This window comes from Thamnophis sirtalis, unplaced genomic scaffold, assembly GCF_051295495.1.
Source record: "Thamnophis sirtalis isolate CommonGarterSnake01/CBP01778 unplaced genomic scaffold, rThaSir2_p1.2 scaffold_1, whole genome shotgun sequence".
Classification (NCBI taxonomy): Eukaryota; Metazoa; Chordata; class Lepidosauria; order Squamata; family Natricidae; genus Thamnophis; species Thamnophis sirtalis.
The window spans coordinates 29492623-29514279 of NW_028261381.1; the positions used below are offsets into that span (position 1 = coordinate 29492623).

The 21657-nt window shown below is 38.0% G+C and overlaps 1 protein-coding gene across 1 annotated transcript in view; it reads left to right on the forward strand.

Moving 5' to 3' along the window:
- The window catches only part of DPP4 (dipeptidyl peptidase 4), a 73474-nt gene that overhangs the window by 3783 nt on the left and 48034 nt on the right, over positions 1-21657 (forward strand). Inside the window, exons 3-9 of the mRNA XM_087709758.1 lie at positions 11919-12005; positions 13625-13716; positions 13823-13897; positions 14376-14428; positions 14507-14579; positions 15634-15754; positions 19004-19164. Coding sequence (XP_087565884.1) covers positions 11919-12005; positions 13625-13716; positions 13823-13897; positions 14376-14428; positions 14507-14579; positions 15634-15754; positions 19004-19164 — 662 coding nt within the window. The remainder of the gene's footprint in view (positions 1-11918; positions 12006-13624; positions 13717-13822; positions 13898-14375; positions 14429-14506; positions 14580-15633; positions 15755-19003; positions 19165-21657) is intronic.

Consider the following 21657-nt stretch of genomic DNA (forward strand, 5'->3'; position numbering starts at 1 on the left):
ACAAACTTTGAAAATAAAATATTTTTTCCTGAAATCATTCAAATAATTCAGCATTTCCCTGCTACTTATTTAAGCAGCCTACTTTTTTTAGTTTCTGTGTAAATCTGAAAAGGGCAGCTGTTTCAATAAATCATTGTATGTAATGCTACTCCTTTAAAATTATTTATATAATTTTTTGCTATATATTTTTAAATAATATAAGAAATAGGTTGTAGAAATAAGAAAATCAGGTATGAACAGAGAAATGCAGGTGGATGAGGAACAAATCTGACACATAAAATTAAGACATTCTGAACATAATAAGAAACGAACACTATTATGAGATATTTCATATCCATTTTCTGGTCAAAATTCATTTATACCTGCTAAACATTATAGTTGGATTAAATTGTTTTTATAACCATAAAGTCAGGTGCAAAGTTTAATCTAAAAATTCTTGGTTAACACTATATTAATCATTGAAAGAAAACAATAAATATTAGATAATTCATTTTACCAATACAGTATTATAAATTATGCATTAAAATATGAGCTATAAACCTCAAATATCTCATCGTAAACTCGTTGAATAAGATTGCAGTCCAAGAATAGATTCCAATTAAAATTAAATTCTCATTGGATTTGCTTTTTCAATACAAAATTATTCTGGACATTGAAGGCATAGTACCACAATTTAATTAATCATTTTTATGAAAAGCTTTTTTCAATAAAAGGCATATAAAATCTAAGCAGCTGTGCTTATATTAATAGTTTAGATTTAAACAAACTCTTTGGGTCCATGAGTCAGTTTTTTCAAAAAAATTATTAAAGATTATACTTGCAATAGTAAAAATAATTTAAATTGAAAGACAGAAAGAGAAAGAGAATAAAAATGCAAAGGAAAAAAGACATAGAAGAAGGTAGAAAGTAAAGAAAGTAAATATAAATTATAAATATAAAAATATAAATATAAATATATCATAAAGAATTTCAGTTGGAGAGATCCAGGAGAACAGCCTTTTCTGCTGTGGCCCCCATCCTTTGGAACACCTTTATCAGAGGTGAGATATACTTCCACCCTTCTGGCCTTTCAGGAGGGCCTTAAAACTGCATTTAATTAAAATCTTTAGTCCCCTCTAGCATCCAATTTTTAAAATTGCTTATCTCCATTATATCTTAGAAAAAATTCATATCAAGTTCACTTTCCCACGGAAAAATTTATGATTATTTCCCAAATTTTATTCCAATTTAATCCATTTATAACTTTCTAAAATCCAAATTTTAATTTGCTTTTTGCTGCATTTTTTTTAAATAGAAAAATGATTTATGAAGCTTGCAGTTAATTTTTTTTTGTTAAGGATTGAAGGCAGACTCACTAGTGTTTTCAGATTTCTCTATTCAAAGATCTCTAATAGCTGAAAAATAGCTTATACAAAATTTCCAACAGTTATTAGAAAAACGAGTAGATTAGAAAAGAATTTAGCATGTTTTTAAAGGCACTGAACAAGATAGTTATTCCTTCAACTCTCAGAAATACTATGTCTGCTGGAAGCCACTCTTTTACAGTCTCCTGGTGATGAACAATTGTCTGGAGCACTTGTGGGCAATCTCACATCCTCTCTTTGTCTAGAAAGATTCAAAAAATTGATCTATTCACTGGCTGTTTTTTCTTTGCCACATTTGTCACCTTCATTTCAGTCTTCCATTTCCTTCTCCAGGAGTCCCACATTGGCTCCTAGCAAACTACCTCAACTAGTCTCTGAAGTTTTTTTGGCAGGGTTTTTCGGTAGTGGTTTGTCATTGTCTGCTTCTTCCTAGGGCTGAGAGAAAGTGAATAGCCAAAGTCACCCAACTGTCTTTTGTGTCTGAGGCAGAACTATAACTCTCAGTCTCTTGGGTTCTAGCCTTAACCACTACCCCAAGTTGACTTTTGGATAATTACATTACATTTAATATAGTTATACTTTAAGATGCTCTATATCAGGGGTATCAAACTCCAGGTCCGGGGGCCTGATCTGGCCACAGGATGCTTAGATCTCGCCCGTGGGGCCACCTTGGAAACAATGAAGGACTGTCCCATGGTGCTTCTGCCAGCAAAAATGGAGTTTTTGGCCCTCCCAAGCTCTGTTTTTACTGGCAGAGAGTTGCAGGAGTCCGTCGCAGGTGAAAACAGAGCTCGGGAGCCCATTTTTGCTGGCAGAGCACTCGGGCCACCACAGGTGCTCCCAACATGAGTGACATTGAGCTGGCCATGCCCCAGCCCCCAAGGTTAAATGCAACCCTGATGCGGCCCTCAATGAATTTGGTTTGACACCTCTGCTCAGTTGTTCAGAAATTTTGCTCTGAGCATATAGGATTTGAAAAGCCAGATTGGTCTAATGGGTTAACTCACTTCAAGGTTTATTGTTGGGGAAAATAGGAGAAAGGTATTAAATATTTTTACTGACTTTAGTTATTTGTAAAAATAATAAAGGTGGGATTCAGTTGAATAAATTATGTTAAAAATGAATCCACTTGTAGCATAAATTTGGTCTCATTTTTGTTATATCACATGAAATTGGTTATTCATTACTGTATGCTTTAGCTTAAATCAGTTCAGTAGCTATTTAGTAGAATTTGTATAACATTACACCTATTAAACATGAAATCCTGAATGAATTTGGGGTCAATGAACACTCACAGTTCCTGTGTGTTTTAGAATTTATTATCTTTGTGAGTTTTAGAATTTATCCTTCATGAGAATGTGTGGATCTGCAAAGGAATCAGTGAAACAATTACAACTGTTGTCAGTGAAACAGCTTCTTCTTAGAGAATGGAGCCTTCTTTTTTGTGTTTTATATATGAAACTGTAACAAAAACTTGCCCTATAGAAAAAAGAGGAAGTTTTCTCTATATAGAAAAATAACCTTTTCACCAGGAACAGTTACACTGCCTTATTTTAATGTTTGAACAATGACTTAATTCTTCTTATAGTGGATGAATATTCCTACATAAAGTGTAAAGTAAAATAACACTCAAAATTATGCTGTGGGCATGATCTAAATATACAGTTTACTGATGCATGTCCAGTTAATGGTTTCAGAATTCTGTGATTTCAGGAATGTTGTCATTCTCTTACACTTCACACACTTCACACTTAGACTTATATACCATTCCACAGTGCTTTACAGCCCTCTTTAAGCTGTTTATAGAGTCAACACTCTAACCCTTAACAATCTGGGTCTTCATTTTACCAACCTCGGAAGGATGGAAGGCTGAGTTAACCTTGAGCCAGTGAGAATCAAACTGCCAAACTGCAGTCAGCTGGCAGTCAGTAGAAGTAGCCTACAGTACTGCATTCTAAACACTGTGCCACCATAGCTTTTAATGATAGTTTGTTCATGTGGGCATCAAGTTTAAATTACATTCTTTCTGGAAAATTCAGAGTGCCTTATTAAAAAGAAAGGAATCCAGTATATCACTAACTAAATTCCAGAAATCATTCCTTTAAAGACAAAGCAAATTGTGTTAATGAAAAGGTTATATTCAAAAATAGAAATATGTTAAATTGTAGTCTTTTAAAGAAAAATAGTAAATGCAGATATTTTTAGGAAATTGCAGGAAATTTAGTGAACTTATTTTTTTAATATAATTCTATAATCTTATATATTGGCTGCAACTTTAAGTATGCAGCAAACTGCATTTCTAAAAGATAAAATTTGTTATCAAGATTTTTAAGTCTGTCAAGTGTGCAACACAGCAAAGAGTTGCACACTTGAAGAGTTGGAAAGAAACTCCATTTCAAAGAGGATAATTTTATGTATCTGGAAGAAACTCAATATCCTAATTCAAGGAATAGAGCTAAGGTACAAGTTTGTTATTTATCTTTGAAAAGTCTTTGTATTCTACAGATGAAAAAAATGTTGTGATATTTGATGTATTGTCTAGAATACTACACCACACTCTGTGAGTATTATATGGATTTTTTTTTTGGTCACATTTAGAGAATGACCAAAGAACCACACTACATTTGGTATAGTGGTTAAGGTGCTGTCCTTGCAATCTGGAAAGTGTGAGTTGTAGTCCTGCATTAGCCATGAAAGCTATCTGAGTAACTTTGGATCAGTTGCTCTCTCAGCACAACCCACCTCACAAGGTGGTTGTGTAGAGAAAAATAAGAGGTGGGAATACCATAGGTATGTTCACCACATTGAGTTGGCCAGAATATATTTTTAAAGGCAGGTTAAAATTCTAATACATTTATTTTAATCATTGTAATATATTTAGTGTTTGTTCTAGTCAAGAGCCAAGGTGGCGCAGTGGTTAAATGCAGCACTGCAGGCTACTGCTAGATCAGCAGGTCAGCGGTTCAAATCTCACCGGCTCAGGGTTGACTCAGCCTTCCATCCTTCCGAGGTGGGTAAAATGAGGACCCAGATTGTTGGGGGCAATATGCTGACTCTCTGTAAACCGCTTAGAGAGGCCTGAAAGGCCTATGAAGCGGTATATAAGTCTACTGCTATTGCTAGTGGTGGTTTTCCATTTTTTTTACTACCGGTTCAGTCGCGCGTGTACGCGACACTTCTGCACATGCACAGAAGTGTCCAGGTGAGTGGGTGGAGCCTCCCACCACCACCACTACCAGTTTGCCCGATCTGGCCTGAACCAGCAGAAACCCACCTCTGGTTTGTTCCACTATGTAATTATTATTTATCTTTTTTTCCTCTATTGATAGAGTAAGCCTTTACTTATTTATTTAACTTTTGAAATTAATTTAAATATTAAGCAAATAAATAAGAAAACAAATTATTTTAATTAATTTTCAAAGCACTTTGGGACAAAATATGTAGAAAATAATTAATTTTAAGTCCAATCTGGAGAAAATTCTGTAAGATTGTTGTAACAAGGGTTTTGTCTGTATTTTAAAATAAGTTTTAATATGTTTTTAATGTTTGTCTGTATGAATGCTGTATAACTACAGCATTCTGTGGTTGGTAATCAATGATCTACCAGTAACAAAAGCTGCCCTGAACACTTAGCTCTGTTATCAGAAAGGACTTTAATATTTTAAGTTGGAGATTATAACTGCACCCTTTATCTCTATTAGATTGAATTAATGTTCACAGAATATAAATTTCTGGCTGTTGGTTACTCATACTATGTTCCTAAAATCAGGAGGAATCTGACAGCAATTTATTAAAAGGCATAAGCTTTTGTGGGAAACTGCATCTTTTTTTCTAGAATTTTTTAACCCCACTTTCATTATTTTTATAAGTAACTCAAGAGAATGAACATACCTAACACTCGTTCCTCACATCAACAACAAGGTTGTTGATGTGAGGTGAGTTAGGTTGAGGGAGTGGGACTGGCCTAAAACACTCAGCCAGCCTTCATGAATAAGAATGGACTGGAACTCCCAGTGTCCTGGTTTCTGGCCTTCTATTTATTTCTTAAATAGAAATTAAAATTTCTGTTCATTTTTTATCCTGCCTTTATAATTTTCATAAATAACTCAAGGCAACAAACCTAACTAATATTCCTTCCTCCTTAAGTGTGTTAGTCAGAAACCAGACTTCTTTTGATTTTTGGCTACTACAGAGTAATAACACCTTTTCTCCTTCCCTATTATTCCTAGTAAGCCTGTTTCTCCCTATAGTAAAATCTCTCCTTTTTTTGCACTTTAAATGGAATTTATTTATTTATTTATTTATTTAAAACTTTTATATGTCACCCAATCCCAAAGGACTCTGGGCGGCTTACAAACAGAATATAAAAAACATAAAAACAATACAATTTAAAACAACAATCATCCATCATAACTTCATTCTAGTTGAGGCCGGACCTCAATAGTGAGGTCAACAGCCCCAGGCCTGCCAGAACAGCCAAGTTTTTACGGCTTTCCTGAAGGCCATCAGAGTGGGTATGGTCTGGATTTCCGGGGGGAGCTGGTTCCAAAGAGTCGGAGCAGCCACCGAGAAGGCTCTCCTCCAAGGGCCCGCCAGCCGACATTGTATGGCCGACAGCACCCAAAGGAGGCCCAATCTATGGGATCTTACTGGTCGCTGGGAGGTATGTGTCAGCAGGCGGTCTCGAAGGTATCCTGCCCTAAGCCATGTAGGGCTTTAAAGGTGATAACCAACACCTTGAATTGAGTCCGGAGACCAATAGGCAGCCAGTGCAGCTCACGGAGGATAGATGTAACGTGGATGTACCTCGGTACACCCACTATCACTCGCGCGGTTGCATTCTGAACTAACTGCAGTCTCCGAACGCTTTTCAAGGGTAGTCCCATGTAGAGCGCATTACAATAATACAGCCTCGAGATGACAAGGGCATGAGTGACGGTTAGAAGCACATCCCGATCCAAATAGGGCTGCAATTGGTGCACCAGGCGAACTTGGGCAAAAGCCCCCCTGGTCACAGCCAATTGGATGATGTTCCAATTTCAGCTGTGAATCCAGGAGGACTCCCAAATTGCGAGCCCTCTCTGAGGGGCGTAAATTTTCTCCCCCCAGGGTTAAGGATGGACTGTCCAAACAGTCCTTCGGAGGCAACATCCAAAGCCACTCAGTCTTATCGGGATTGAGCACAAGTTTGTTTGCCCCCATCCAGACCCTAACAGCCTCCAGACATCGGCACATCATGTCCATTGCTTCACTGAGCTGGCAAGGGGCAGAAAGATATAATTGAGCATCATCAGCATATTGATGATACTTTACCCCGTGCTGTTGCATGATCTCACCCAGCGGCTTCATGTAGATGTTAAATAGGAGGGGGAATAGGACCGAACCCTGTGGCACACCACACTCGAGGGGCCTAGGGGTCGACCTCTGCCCCCCGACCAACACCAACTGCAACCTGTCAGAGAGGTAAGAGGAGAACCACCGTAATACGGTGCCTCTCACTCCCACCTCCCCCAGGCGTCGCAGAAGGATACCATGGTCGATAGTATTGAAAGCCACTGAGAGGTCAAGAAGCACCAGGATAGAGGAATGTCCTCTATCCCTAGCCCGCCAGAGATCATCGGTCAGGGTGACCAAAGCAGTTTCCGTGCTATATCTGGGCCTGAAACCAGACTGACAGGAGTCTAGATAATCCGTTTCTTTCAAGGTCTGTCGGAGTTGAAGTGCCACCACCTTCTCAACAACCTTCCCAAAAAAAGGAAGGTTGGAGGCGGGACAATAGTTTTTCAAAACAGCTTGGTCCAGGGAAGGCTTCTTGAGGAGGGGTCTCACCACAGCTTCCTTTAATGGTTGCAGGAAAAACCCCTCCTGCAAAGATGCGTTGATAATCGTCTGGAGCCAGCCTCGTGTCGCCTCTCTGCTGATCGAAACCAGCCAGGAGGGGCATGGGTCTAATAAACAGGTGGAGGCACTCATCGCTCCCATGGCCTTGTTCACGTCCTCTGGGGTGACAAATTCAAACTCATCCCAAAAAACCTGATTAGGACTAGCCCTCAGCATCTCGACTGGCATTGCCCAAACGGAGTCCAGGTCTGTCCAATCTGAGTGATTTTATTCGACAGAAACTGGACAAACTCCTCAGCTCTTCCCTGCAAGGTTCCCCCATCTCCTCACCTTTCAGGAGGGAGCGGGTCACCCTAAACAGGGCGGCTGGGCGAGATTCCATGGACGCAATAAGAGCGGAAAAATGCACACATTTTGCTGCCCGTACGCCACTAGATAAGTCCTAATAAAGGCTTTTAGTAGTGATCGATCAGACTCAGAGTTACTAGCCCTCCAACGTCGCTCTAGGCATCTCTTTTGGCGCTTCATCTCCCGGAGTTCCTCGGTAAACCAAGGTGACCTCCTGGAGCCGCTGCCGCAGAGAGGCCTCAAAGGCGCAATCCGATCCAATGCTCCAGCCGCGGCACTATTCCAGGCAGCGACCAAAGACTCGGCCGGATTGTGGACAAGGGTGTTAGGTATCTCTCCAAGCTGCCTCTGAAACCCCTCAGGGTCCATCAGGTGCCTGGGGCGGAACCACTTAATCGCTTTCGCCTCCCTGCAGTGTGTGTGGGGGGGGTAGTGTCCTGAAGTCAAGCCTCAGAAAGGAGTGATCTGACCATGACAAGGGCAAGGTCTCTATTCCCCTTAAATCAAGATCACATCTTCACTGCCCCGAGAGAAATACAAGGTCAAGCGTGTGTCCCGCCCTATGAGTCGGACCCTGAACTACCTGGGTCAGGTCCATGGTTGTCATGGAAGCCATGAACTCCTGTGTCCCATCTGAGCGTTCACCAAGAAACAGCAGATTAAAGTCCCCCAATACCATAAATCTGGGGAACTCCACCGCCAACCCGGCTACTGCCTCTTGTAGCACAGGCAGGGCTGTCATGACACAGCTGGGAGACAGGTATGTCAACAGCAAGCCCAATTGAACCCTTAGGTCCAACTTCAAGAGGAGAGATTCACACCCCACAATCTCTGGGGCAGGGATCCTGCGAGGAACTAACAACCTTTGACCAATAACTGCTACTCCCCCACCCCTTTCTGGTGTCGTGGTTGGTGGAGCACCTGAAACCCATCTGGGCACATTTCCTATATATTATCTCCCTATATATTGTAGATAGCCTCATTCAGTACAATAACATACCATTCAGTGTACTAGTGTTACAAACTAGCATAGCATATTACGCACTGTTACTTCTCTCTGACCATTTCATGAGAGAGATGTGATTCTGTTAGATATTCCTCCTCCTCCCCCCCCCCCCCCCGCTGACAGAGTGCAAGAGGTTTCCATCAAGGTCCTCTGTTTGACGGGAACAGAGGATGAATCTCATTGGCTAAGAGGTCTGACAGATCCCTTTAAAAGGAGATGCTGCCCGACCATTCCCAAGCCGGATGTTTACTTGACTTGCAATAAAGAGCTGTTTAGGTTTAGGTTTAGGTTTAGGTTTATTATTTATAGGCCGCCCTTTTCCCTGAGGGGACTCAGGGCGGCTTACAATTTATAGGGAGGGGAATACAAAACAATAAGACATAAACAATACATTAATTAAAATAGAACACAACATTCATTCATCATTCGGGTGGGGACGGATTACGATCTTTATCCCCAGGCCTGACGGGATAGCCAGATCTTGAGGGCTGTGCGAAAGGTCTGGATGGTGGTGAGGGTACGAATCTCCACGGGGAGCTCGTTCCAAAGGGTCGGAGCTACTACTGAAAAGGCTCTCCTCCGCGTAGTTGCCAGTCGACACTGACTGGCAGATGGAACTCGGAGGAGAACTCGGAGGCTGTTGTTTACTAAAGCCTATTATGCCTCCTTTACCCCATCTGTACATAGTGAATCTAGAGAATTCAGATAATTTCCCATAGTAGTTAAAATCAAAACTCCGAATTTGTTTCCTTTTTTTAATTGGTCTGTTGCATATCCTTTTTGAAGTCATGCATAATTAAAACCAGAGCTACTCTTTTTATTTTCAGTTGGATAGTCCTTTTTAAAAAAAATTCTGTGAAAATGTGAAATTACTTTTTACAAATAATTGTTAATTATTTGTAATAATTGTACATTAGCTGGGGGTGGGGAATGCAATTGCTCAGCAGTTAAAAAGCTGAGCTTGTCAGCTGGAAAACTGGCAGCCAGGGTTCAAGATCTAAGGGCCACATAATGGGAAAGGTTTTGACCCAGCTTCTGCCCACCTAGCAAGTTGAAAGCATGAAAATGCTACTAGATAAATAGGTACCACTTTGCTGGGAAGGTGTTCATGTTTCACCACAAGTTCTGCCCTGCGGCAGATTTCATGCTGGCCACATGCCCACAGAAACTTCTTCAGACAATACCCTCAGCTAAGAAATTAAGATGAGTACCACTCCCTAGAGTCAGACATGACTGGATAAGGGAAACGTTTACCTTCGCTGATATCATCTAGTAAGGCCTTTTGGAGAATATCGATCTTATCTTGTTTACTATATATCTAGTGTCTCAATAAAAGTCTAATAAAATATCTTATCTGAAAAGCTAGAAACTTTGACAGCTGATAATAGTTTATTAGACTTTTATTGAGATACTAAAGTTGACCTTTGGACTTTTATTATGCCTATTTTTCAATGACTGATGACTCCTGGGGTTTTCCAATGCATTTGTGATCAGAATGACTTCTGATTACAAGCAAAAAAAAGTGAAGATTCGGGTGATGGTACATGCTACTGATAGTCTGCTAGTGACAGAATCACCTGAGCTGGATGGTAATTGATTGGAATATGTCAAGGACAGAGAGTTCAGTCTCATGCCTCTTCTGTTTTCTTCCACCTTTCCCAGCATTACAGGTAGCCCTTGACATATGACTGTTTGTTTAATGACAGTTCAAAATTACAGTGATCTAAAAAAAGACTTATGACCCATCCTTGAAGTTATAACATATTGTATTACTTCTGCCGTTGTCTTATTGGTTTAGGTTTAGGTTTAGATTTATTGGATTTATATGCTGTCCTTCTCCCAAGGACTCAGGGCGGCGCACAACATAAAAGAAAACACATATTACAAAAATTAAAAGGGATATTAAATAAAGTATCCAAAAGAACCCCAATTGATATTTACAATAAAAAATTAAATTAAAATTAACAACCAAATTAATCCTATATTTTATTCTATTCAGGTCAGGCTGGCTTGCTGGAAAAGCCAACTTTTTAGGGCGCGTCGGAAGGACCAGAGGTCAGGGATTATGCGAAGCTCCGTGGGCAGCTCATTCCAGAGGGAAGGCACTCCCACAGAGAAGGGTCTCCCCCTGGGGGTCGCTAGCCACTGCTGGCTGACAGCACCCTGAGGAGGCCAACTCTGTGGGATCGCACTGGACGGTGGGATGCTACTGGTGGCAGTAGGTGGTCTCGCAGGTATCCTGGGCCTATTGCAATTTGGTTATTCCATTTACAATAGTTGCAACATTGTACAGTCATGTGATCATGATTTCTGACCTTTCATCTGGCTTCTGACAAGCAAAGCCAATTGGTGAATCCAGATTCACTTAATGACCATGGTTAATCACTTATGGCCATGGTAAAAATAGTTATAAAATCAGGTTCAACTTGCTTAACAGCTTAGCATCACTTAGTGACTGAAATTCTAGCCCCAATTGTGGTCCTAAGCTAAGGACTACCTTTAGATCCTTTTTCATAGAAAATATAGATAGGGTTACAATTAATTATGCCAATAAGCCATGGACTTTGTTATCTATACATAATGCTTTGAATTTATAGGCAACTTTATTTCTCAGAGCTCATGTCTACAGCTGGCTTCCTCACACTTTTTTCTGCAATACCTGTTTGTATATTCTTTCTTGTCCACTTAATAGAATTGGATTTTATTTTTTTTAAAAATTACTATAAGATGAGAATTAATAATATAAAAGAAAGTCAGAATGCAATACTGCAATTTTTATTTTATGCATGCATAAATAACATGGTACAACAAAAGCTATTATTAGATCCATGCAATCAATGAAGCTGCTAATTTTTAGCAAAGCCTCTCATGGGAAATTGAGTGAAAAGCCACCTTCAGATTGATAAAACAGCATAAAGAGATTCCTTAGCAAAAAGAAATTAAATGCCTTATTATTTCAGAAACATCAAATGGAAGAAAGATAATTCAGTATTCCTGCGGGACAAGAGTTACAATAGTGAACAAAGAATTTGTGACATAGAATCATTAAAGAAAAGATGCAAAAGGATGCACAGAATGAAATGTGAATGACAAAATTTAAAATAATTTTTAACTTATTTTAAATAATTGAATTGTTAAATTGTCACATGGTACGTTGTCCCATGGTGAATTAGCTGTGATGAGTTGTCTTGTGGCGAATTGGCCATGGTAAGTTGTCCATAGCAAGTTGGCTATGTTAAGTTGGCCGTGGTGAGTTGACTGCAGCAAGTTGGCTGGGCTCAGTTGTCCCATTCTGCTACAATAGAGTGATCGCATCCTTCAAGGTGAACCTTACTTTTTCTTTCTTTCTTTGTTAACAGATGCCGATATCCGCATAAAATTTTCTTTGGAGGATTATCTGAGTAATGAATTTCAGTATAAATCATTTAATGTGCGGTGGATGTCAGGTAATGATCCTAAACTTTTGGAATGCCCTGGAGTGGTTTCATTTTTTTTATAAATGTATGTTGGACAAATCGTAAAAAATTGTACATTCTTTCTTAAAGCTTTATGGCAGTGATCAGCTAACCGATCACTAATGTGACTAACTACATACAAAATTCATCTGAGAAATATTTGAGCCAATTGAACGCTGTTTTTACTTCTCATTGGCAGCCAACCTCCTTGGGCTGAGTTTTTATCCAAATTTGATTGTATCCATTTTTTCAGTGAGAACTCCTAGCAACAGTGATATATACTTTTATTATACACTGGACAGCATTTGAAGATTATCCCGAAATTGTAGTCATTTCTGGCATTTGAGACAATGGGACACCTATACTGTAGTCAGTACATTGCTTATGTTAGCGTTCCAAGTAATGCATCCATAGGAAACAGAATTCCAGGGCAGGCAAGTTCCTCAAAGAACAGTTTATTGGATACATCATATTGACACAACTGATGAAAGCCAACTCTGAAATTTCCCACAGCTTTCACCTAATTAAAAGTAAATGTTTCCCCTTTTCCCACAAGTCACTGGTCATGCTGTCCAATCCAGGTGCTGGCTGGTTGCTTGGTTACTTCCCTGCTCCTCTGGCAGGCCACCGGTGAGAACATCCTTGGTTCTGACAGGAAAACTTTCTTGTTTTGGATACAAGACCCCCATCTAACTATTCTCCCCTCCCTCTGATGTGTGGCAACTCTGAAGCCTCCAAGATGGCATCAGCCAGGTTCACTTCAGGATTGACAGCTTACTAATATGTTCACAAGTAAATTCAGAGGACTATATTGGTCAGTGAAGCGTTGGATTGCTTGGATCCAGACTACCTATATATGATTCTGTCTTCTAAATAGAACTGTTTCAACTCCAGCACTATTTGATTAACTCTGGAAGGGATGTTATGGGTCTGTTCCCTCTGGGTGATTGGGAAAGCAGGAAGAACCCAGAGACAGTCCCCCCCCCCCATGATTCTTTGAAGCACTCTCCCCCTTGAGATCTGTGGAGATCTGCTTAACATTCTGGAAAGCAATGAAAACCTGGCATTTCCACCAAGCTTTTGCAACTGGGGCTGGATGCAAGGCAGGGTGGCTTTTAACATTTTAGTTGTGATTATTATAAGCTTAGTTCCCGGGGTTTAACTTATTGTTAAAATGTACTGTTTTAGATATTTAATTTTATGTGAGTTTCCTAAAACTTGTTGGTGGCAGGGTGTAAATGTGGTAAGTAAATCAGTCTACCATGGTTATAGCTAAGGCAGCATCTCTAAATACTTCCTTTACTGTAGATGGGAGGTGTCCTAGCCAACTAATTAAATCATTTTTGCCCCATCATTCCCACTTCATTTTTCATAAACTCTACTTCATAAACATGGAGTGCCAGAATTCATTTGTGTAGATTATTCTCCAACCACATAATAGTCAATTGAAAAATAAAGTGTTCTCTAGTTTGAATTCATACATGATAAACAGACTGTTATGACAATGAACTTAATAAATAATTCAGGATTTTTTTATTGACTTTGTGTGGTAGAAGATAAGGTTTTGTTTATTGGCACTGAAAGTTTTCCTCTTTTTCTTCCCTTTTTAGGTCATGAGTATGTCTACACAAACCAGAACAATGTTTTTCTGTACAACATTGATGATGGAAAAGCGTCTATAATTTTATCAAATGACACATTAGTACGTTTTTTTAATACTACTTCATCAATTCAAAAGTGTTCTGAACTGAATATTTCCTTCCTTACACACAATGTTTTATTACTAATTTATTATGTTTTATCTACAGGACAATTTCAATAGTTCTGAGGCAATATTGTCACCTGACAAAAAATTTGCTCTTCTGCGATACAATTATGAGAAGGTAGCAACAATATTATGCTTTTATACTCCACTTAGTATATTTGTATTGATAAAAGTGGTTTTAACCCTTTACAACAAAGGTCTCAAAACTTTGCAACTTTAAGACTTATGGACTTAACTCTCAGAATTTCTCAGCCAGAGTAGTGTAGACATGACCTCAATGTGTTTGTGATAAGGGAAAAGATAACCCTTAATCTTGAAGGTTTTTTTAAATGTCATAATAAATTACAGTTTAGCAGTATAACTAAATATTACATACTATATTGTAGCCATATACTAGGACTGATATTTATTATCTGAAGTCTTCATTTCTAGAAGGTATCAAGAGGTCTGAGTTAAAGTTGAATTTTGTTTATCATGATTTTATGACCACTAAAAAGTATATGGGTAAAATTCATGCAAACAGGACTTTTAAAATATATTTTGAACCACACATGTTTTTAAGTGTTTTTCTTTATATGCAAATATTATTTTTACAGGTGTGGAGGCACTCATACACGGCATCATACCATATCTATGATCTAAACAACAAGTAAGTAACTGCATTGTCTTTTCATGATGTTTCAATGGCTTACATTATATTGATAATTTTATTTATGTTTCTTCATAGAACCATAATCGCTGAGAACCCACTTCCTACGACTATCCAGTATATATCATGGTCGCCAGTTGGACACAAGCTGGTTAGTAAAATACATGGGGTTTTACTTCCTAAGTAAAACCCTATGTAACTAAGTATTCCTTGTAACACCAATTCAGATATTCCTGTGCACCATTTCTATAATCCAAACTGCACCATACACACAACAGAAATTTCTGGAAATGTAAGAGGGGACAGGGATGTTCCAGAATATTTACATAAGGACTTCAGTTCATTTTATCAGATTGAATGTTAAATATACAAAGAACTAGTGTCATATATATTAAACTTTATAGTAAATGTATATAGGCCCAGTTCAAAGTGAGGCCACTTTGGGGGGGGGGGGGTTAATTCACTCTTGGTTCCTTATTCTAAAAGTTGTCACATACAATTTTTTTAAAATCACAATTTGTGAAAGCATAAACCTGATTTTCCAGCTTAATCAGAGTGAATTTGATCTGAATTGGACTTTAATTCACAAACTTTCTAGGTTTAAAAAAATGATAAGATAGTTGCATGCTAAATTGTTATCATGTGTTTAGCTCTCAATGGCATGACATATTGACAGAAAAAAATCTACTAGCTACTAGTTGAATGGGTAATAGAAGGAGAGGGGAGAAGAGACCTGATCTTGGAAATATGGAATCTTATATCTAAACATCATACTGTAAAGTTATTTTATAATACTTAAGGGGCAAATGCAACAAATTAATGGAAAGAGAACCAATATTTTAATGTATAGGAAATTGGGTAAAGCAATATTAAGTTTTCTCAGGATTAATTAGACAAAATGTAACATTCTAGGTCTTTCTTGTAAACCATTCTGATTTTTTCTTTATTCTGAAAATAACAAGGGTAAAAGAAATTCAATTTCCTGTATTTAGGTGGGTGAGAAGAATCTTACAGTTTCTAGATTTACAGTAAAGAAAGCTGTACAGCTTTCTAGCTTTACAGTGTAAAACAGAACCTCCACTTTAGAGTTGATGTTTGTAGAAATATAGGAAATGAAAGTACCATAAATGTAATTGGTTGGATATAAAGTAAAGGTTATAAAATCATTTTCTGCTGGTAAATACTGTAATGTTTGTTTATGGCAGGCTTATGTTTACCAGAACAATCTTTATGTGAAGACAACACCAAATGCCAGCGCTGTTGAAATCACTGACAATGGAGCCGAAAACAAAATTTTAAATGGATTAGCAGACTGGGTGTATGAAGGTAATTGTCATTGAAAGGGGGGACTCCTTAAAAGCAACTTAACTGCTATCACATACAGAAATAAAATATTTCTTTTGAATCCACTGCTTGGAACAAAGTGGGGAGGGGCAACTCCATCTTTGAGGCACATAACCCTTTCTAGCTTTCAAATCCCCCTTTAAATTCTTCTGAGGAGATACTTCGCTTCAGAAACAATCCCCATGAAATTGTTATCTGGACAAGGATGAAGTGGCCTCAGAAGACCAAGAAAGAGCCTTAAAGTGTTGATACCTTTCAGAAATATGGCTGCCTCAGTGTTCAAAGCAGCAAATCCAGCATAGTGTATTCTTTATTTGGGAAAGTTCCCTTCCAAATGGCTTGTGAAATATGTCTTGGCTTGATAATAGCTGTATTTTGGTAATAACTGTGTATTGGCTTAGGTGGATATATTAAACAAGCCTTAGTCTCATATTTTACCTCCTCTTTGCTCTTTCATTCACATATGATTGATGGGTAGAGATTCAAAAGTACATATGCTTCCAGGCAGTAGAAAATCACTCTTCATCTTGGTTCCCCCACCCCACCCCGCGAGATAATAACAAAAACACAATCCAGAATCAGGCAGAAGTATTGCAATCAAAGTAGGTGACCAAAAGAAATATATGTATGGTAAACCACAGGTGAACTTTGAATACCATTTTTTATTAAAGAAATGTTTAATGAAGTATAATCCAAAAAGGAAATAAAGATAATAAAAATAGTAAATTCAGGAGCCAAGGTGGCGCAGTGGTTAAATGCAGCACTGCAGGCTCCTGCTAGATCAGCAGGTCAGCGGTTCAAATCTCACCGGCTCAGGGTTGACTCAGCCTTCCATCCTTCCGAGGTGGGTAAAATGAGGACCCAGATTGTTGGGGGCAATATGCTGACTCTCTGTAAAACGCTTAGAGAGGCCTGAAAGGCCTATGAAGCGGTATATAAGTCTACTGCTATTGCTATTGCTATAAATAATGGAAGAAGAAAAGGGAGATGATTAAAGAAGCAGCTTCCAATCTTATTGATAGTGGTTATAGATACATTTTTACTTTGTTGTCTTTCTCTAAGGTTACATCCTCACTACAGCTGAATGTTTCACAAGGAATATAGTGTTATTTTTATTATTACAATATTATTCATAGTTTGTGTCACATATATGTAGTTCAACCTCCTGCCTAAGCAATATACATAACCAAGAGATCAAATTTAACATTGTTGACATTTTTTTGACTAAAGATTCTTCTTTCTAATTTTTCTATAAAATAATCAACATAAATTGGCCAAAACCTTTCATAAAATGAGTATCATAGTATATGAGGATTGATTCTTCTTCTACTAATAGAAAAGAATATTTATAGCTCAAGGTTAAACTGTGGGGTCCTTGGTGCTCTCTGAGCTTGGTTGTTTTCTTACAGACATTTCATTACCAAACTAGATTGCATCATCAGTGCACAGTTCCACTTCTAGCTTATGTGACCAAGCATATTGATCAAATAGGGATATGATCAAATATCCCCAACCACTAACACCAAGAAGGCCAGGTGCTCAGTATAGCGAGTGGGGGGAAGTCCCGATACATCACATGATGACGTGAGATTGACACCCCTGAAGTGTCAAAGTGTTGCATTCCATTAATTACCCATTCCCATTTATTCCTCATCTACATTTTTTTTATGATTTCCTGTTCGGTGTTCTACCTCACAGAAAGTGGCAGAAACTTGAATCTGACTTCTTAGGCCTACTGTATTTGTTGAGAGAATTGGCACATCACCCATATACTAGAGGAAGATTATTGCTGTACCCATTGTTTTTTTTTAATAATTAGGTAGCTTTTTATAATATTGTTACAGAAGTTAAACAGAAGGAAAGGCAGTGCATATCTTTGCTTAATCCCCACTGAATTAAAATTTCACTAGATATCCTATCTAAACTGCATTAAAGTATTTTTGTGTGATATTTTAATAGCAACAGCTGTAGGTTAATGAAAGAGTTTTCCAAACTCTTCCACTGTCTGTCTCTAGGGAAAGAACCAAAAACTGATTTTTAAATCACAAAGATTACCCAAAGGATATTTGCAAAATAGTTGAATATTTCTTTGCTAAATGTTGACCCCTAAAGACCCCTAAAATACATAAAATGTATTTGTAATGTTCAAAAATTAACGGAGGAATTCTTAGTAGTCATTTTATATTTCTTGTATACACGAAGACAAATTCCTTGTGCGTCCAATCACACTTGGCCAATATAGAATTCTATTCTATTCTCTTATGTTAGAACTATGATAGTATTACAGTCAAGATGTGTAAATTAATAAACAAATAAATAAATATTCCAATTCTCGAATATATTAGATTAATTTATATACTAATATACTAATATATTAATCTAGTATAATCTTTACTAGATTATACTAAATTAATATATTAATATATTACTAATATATTAATATATTAAAATGACCAAAATAAAGTTTCTGTCTGACTATTTGTCTGTCTGCAATCTAGTGCATTGAAAATCCTCCAAGCTATTAGAAAGTGGGTCCATATATTTTATTATGTTTCTGTATGAATTATCAACCATTCCTTTTGATTCATTAAACAAGCTTCTTGCATACAGGTTTTGCTCACTCTACTTTATATTAATATAATTTTTAGTAATGAATGATCGGAAAAAGAAGTTATATAAATATACTTCTCTTCATAAAGAAATTAGGAAGTTTTCAACATTTATATTTTTATTATCGTCTCCAAGACAGCCCAAGTAATTGCACTTATTAAAGTGCCTTTTTAGATATAAAATATTCAGGGAATGTTTAATTTGTACTTGTATATTTTCTTCCAGAGGATACTAAGTTTGGGTACATAATGAGAAACTTAAGTTTCTTTGCATTTAATTATTGTTCATTATAGATGATATATTTGAAAATGTTATAGTATAAACAAAAAACAATTATCCGTAATATTGAAAGCTGAGATAAATCAAAATACTAGAATTTGCATCATTATTAAAGCCAGATTTTTATAACAGAATATTTCCATAGCACCGTATTTCTAAAAAAAAAAGCATTTCTGAGAGTTGACTTACTGTTTTGGTTGCTAAACATTGCAAGTAATCTGAATTTTAGTAATTGAAGTTTCATCTGAAATTATACATGCAAGTTATTATGAACAATGTTTCAGAGGAAAAAGCCAACTTAGCAACTATTGCTTCAAAAGAACACATTTGCATCTTTTTCAGAGGAAATGTTTGGCACCCATTCTGCTTTGTGGTGGTCTCCAAATGGCAGGTTTTTGGCGTTTGCAGAGATTAATGACACAGAAGTTCCTGTTATTGAGTATTCGTTTTATTCAGAAGATACGCTGCAATATCCAAAGACCATTAAAATCCCATATCCTAAGGTCTGTGTTATTTATTAAACATAGTTGTTGAGTGGTTTGATTAAGAGAATAGTCACATTTAATCATTTGCTGCTAACAAAAATATTGTCTGTCTCTCCTCAACAGCTTGCTGTGATTACTGTGACTTAAGTCAATAGCATCTGGCAGCTCTGAAGTATTCTATTATCTCTAGGGAAACAGGAAATGAAAGCAATTGAAGGCTATGGAATATTTGAGTTTCTAAAATGTTTTGTTGAAGAGCACTTGGATGATCAATGGAAAAAGGAACACTTCAACTCAATGGGTTGCATAGCAAATAAGGGACTAAGGACCATTAGCTCTGTTATAAAAAGGGAGGAGCGGGCTAGGTTACAGCCATTACTCCTTTGGAAGACAGATTTCCAGGCTTTATTTTTTATTAAACTAGGCTGATATATTTTCCAGGGCAGATGTGAATTGTTTTTTTTTTTAATGTATGCAATGGAACTATACTTGGTTTCAGCTTTGTCAAACTTTAGAAACTGGTATGCTCTCAATAGTTCTAGGGCACCGGTGTCAAACTCGCTGCGTCACATTGCCGTCACATGATGCTTTGCTATGTTTTTCCCATTCGTGGAGCTGGGGTGGGTGTGGCCTGTGCATGATGCCAATTTGATACCCCTGTTCTAAGGTCTTTGCAGAGGCCATTTCCTCTGATGTTCCATAGACTGATCATGTGGCTGTAATATCCCATGGCCAGTCCAGGACATGATGGGCAAGAAGCCTCAATGTATTGTAGAGAATGTGGTATTGCTTTAAGTGTGCTAGCATTTTCAGTGGTTCAGCAAAGTGAGGAAAAATGTCCCAGCTTGTCATGCATTTTAAAAAGTAAAGGTAACTTCTTTTCTGGAGTAGAATGAGTATGAGTGGGACTTTATTCCTGCTGTCATTCATCTTGGCATGGAACGTCTGAAGTAGCTCACCCATATTCTGTTTCAGTAGAATCTTAAAATCCCTAATGGGACATGATCTGGACACATGTTGGTCTGTTTAGTTCTCAGAATCATGTAACTGAAAATATTTGACTTATCCTAAAGTTATTTCTGGAAGTCAGAAAGGCAGTACAAGGTAAAATTAAATTAGTTGTTATGCATATTTGCAATTGATACAATTTGGTCCTGATGAGATTGCTTCTATCATCAAGATTAAAGCTATGGTTTATTTCAAGAGGAAGCAGTTGTTGATCAAAGATCAAGAGTAGTTCTAGGAGGAATTTTGATTGAATTGTAATGTAGGAGGAAGATGGTTAGCATTCCCTTGATCAGTACTTAAATTAGATTTGGTGACACAATGTGCTTTTCATTAGAAAGTACAAACAGAGCTGTTGGTGTCCCCCTTGTCATTTTCAAATCATGACCTAATTATTATGAGACTCTCTGGTGCCACTATCCACTGCAAGAAATCTGAACATTATATTGGTCCACCCCCAGCAACTGATGGAGCTAGAGAAGTTTCAGAAAGAGCCTGGGATTGTTTCTCCTGGCCTGCTAGATCAGAGGTCTTCAAACTTGGCAACTTTAAGACTTGTGGACTTCAAGTCCCAGAATTCTCCAGCCAGCTATGTTGTCAAGTTTGGGGCCACCTGTGCTAGATGATCCATCTAAAGTCTTGGTTGCTGCTTGGAATAAGGGGGCAGCTGAGACTTTGGTTTAGATTGCATTCCCTGCATTTTACAGAGAAGTTGGGGGAGATGAAATGGGAGAAGAAACATCTAGAGCAGCAGGCCCCAACCTTTTGGGCACCAGGGATTGTTTCCGTTGAGAAAGGTTTTTCCTCAAACTGGAGGGGGCACAGTTTTGTGTGTTGCCTGCATCACACAGATGGGCAGGTTGTTGGAATGCCATGGACTGTGGGTTGTGTACTCATGAACTAGAGTGCCACTAAATTCAACAAAGAAGGAGCTTGATTGAATATGGGCTAGAATCACTTTTAAGGCCTTGTGGCACTACGATGGCAAAGCAGCAATATTTTCCCACTCTTATTGCATCCGCAGATTGTCATATGCAGCCCTATTTCACCTCCTGTGTAAGGGGGTGCTAGGAAACTTTGTCAAGGATGTGTGAAGGAAATGGCTCAGCATTTTAGATTCACTTGCAGTTTGACACTGGCCTTATTGAAGGACCAGAGGAGATGCCTAGAGTTAAATCTTGCCCAGTTATCTGGGAATGGTTTGAGCCTGTTGGAGCTGAGGAAGTAGACAGAGACGTGAGCTAAGCCACATTCTCTTTAGATCTAAGCCACCTCCTGGGGTATGGCATGTGAGTGAATTTTAGTGGTGGTGAATTCTTCTTTGAGTGAGGAGTTTTTTTCCTTTGCCTGTTAAGGAAGCTTTATCCACCACCTCTTCAAGACCCCATCATTGGACCTCTTAATACTGGACAATTTTTGCTCAGTGTATTCTTTTTGAGGAGGGTGATTAAGAAGGTGGTTGTGCAGCATCTTCAAAGGATCTTTAAAGGACCATGGGACACAGTG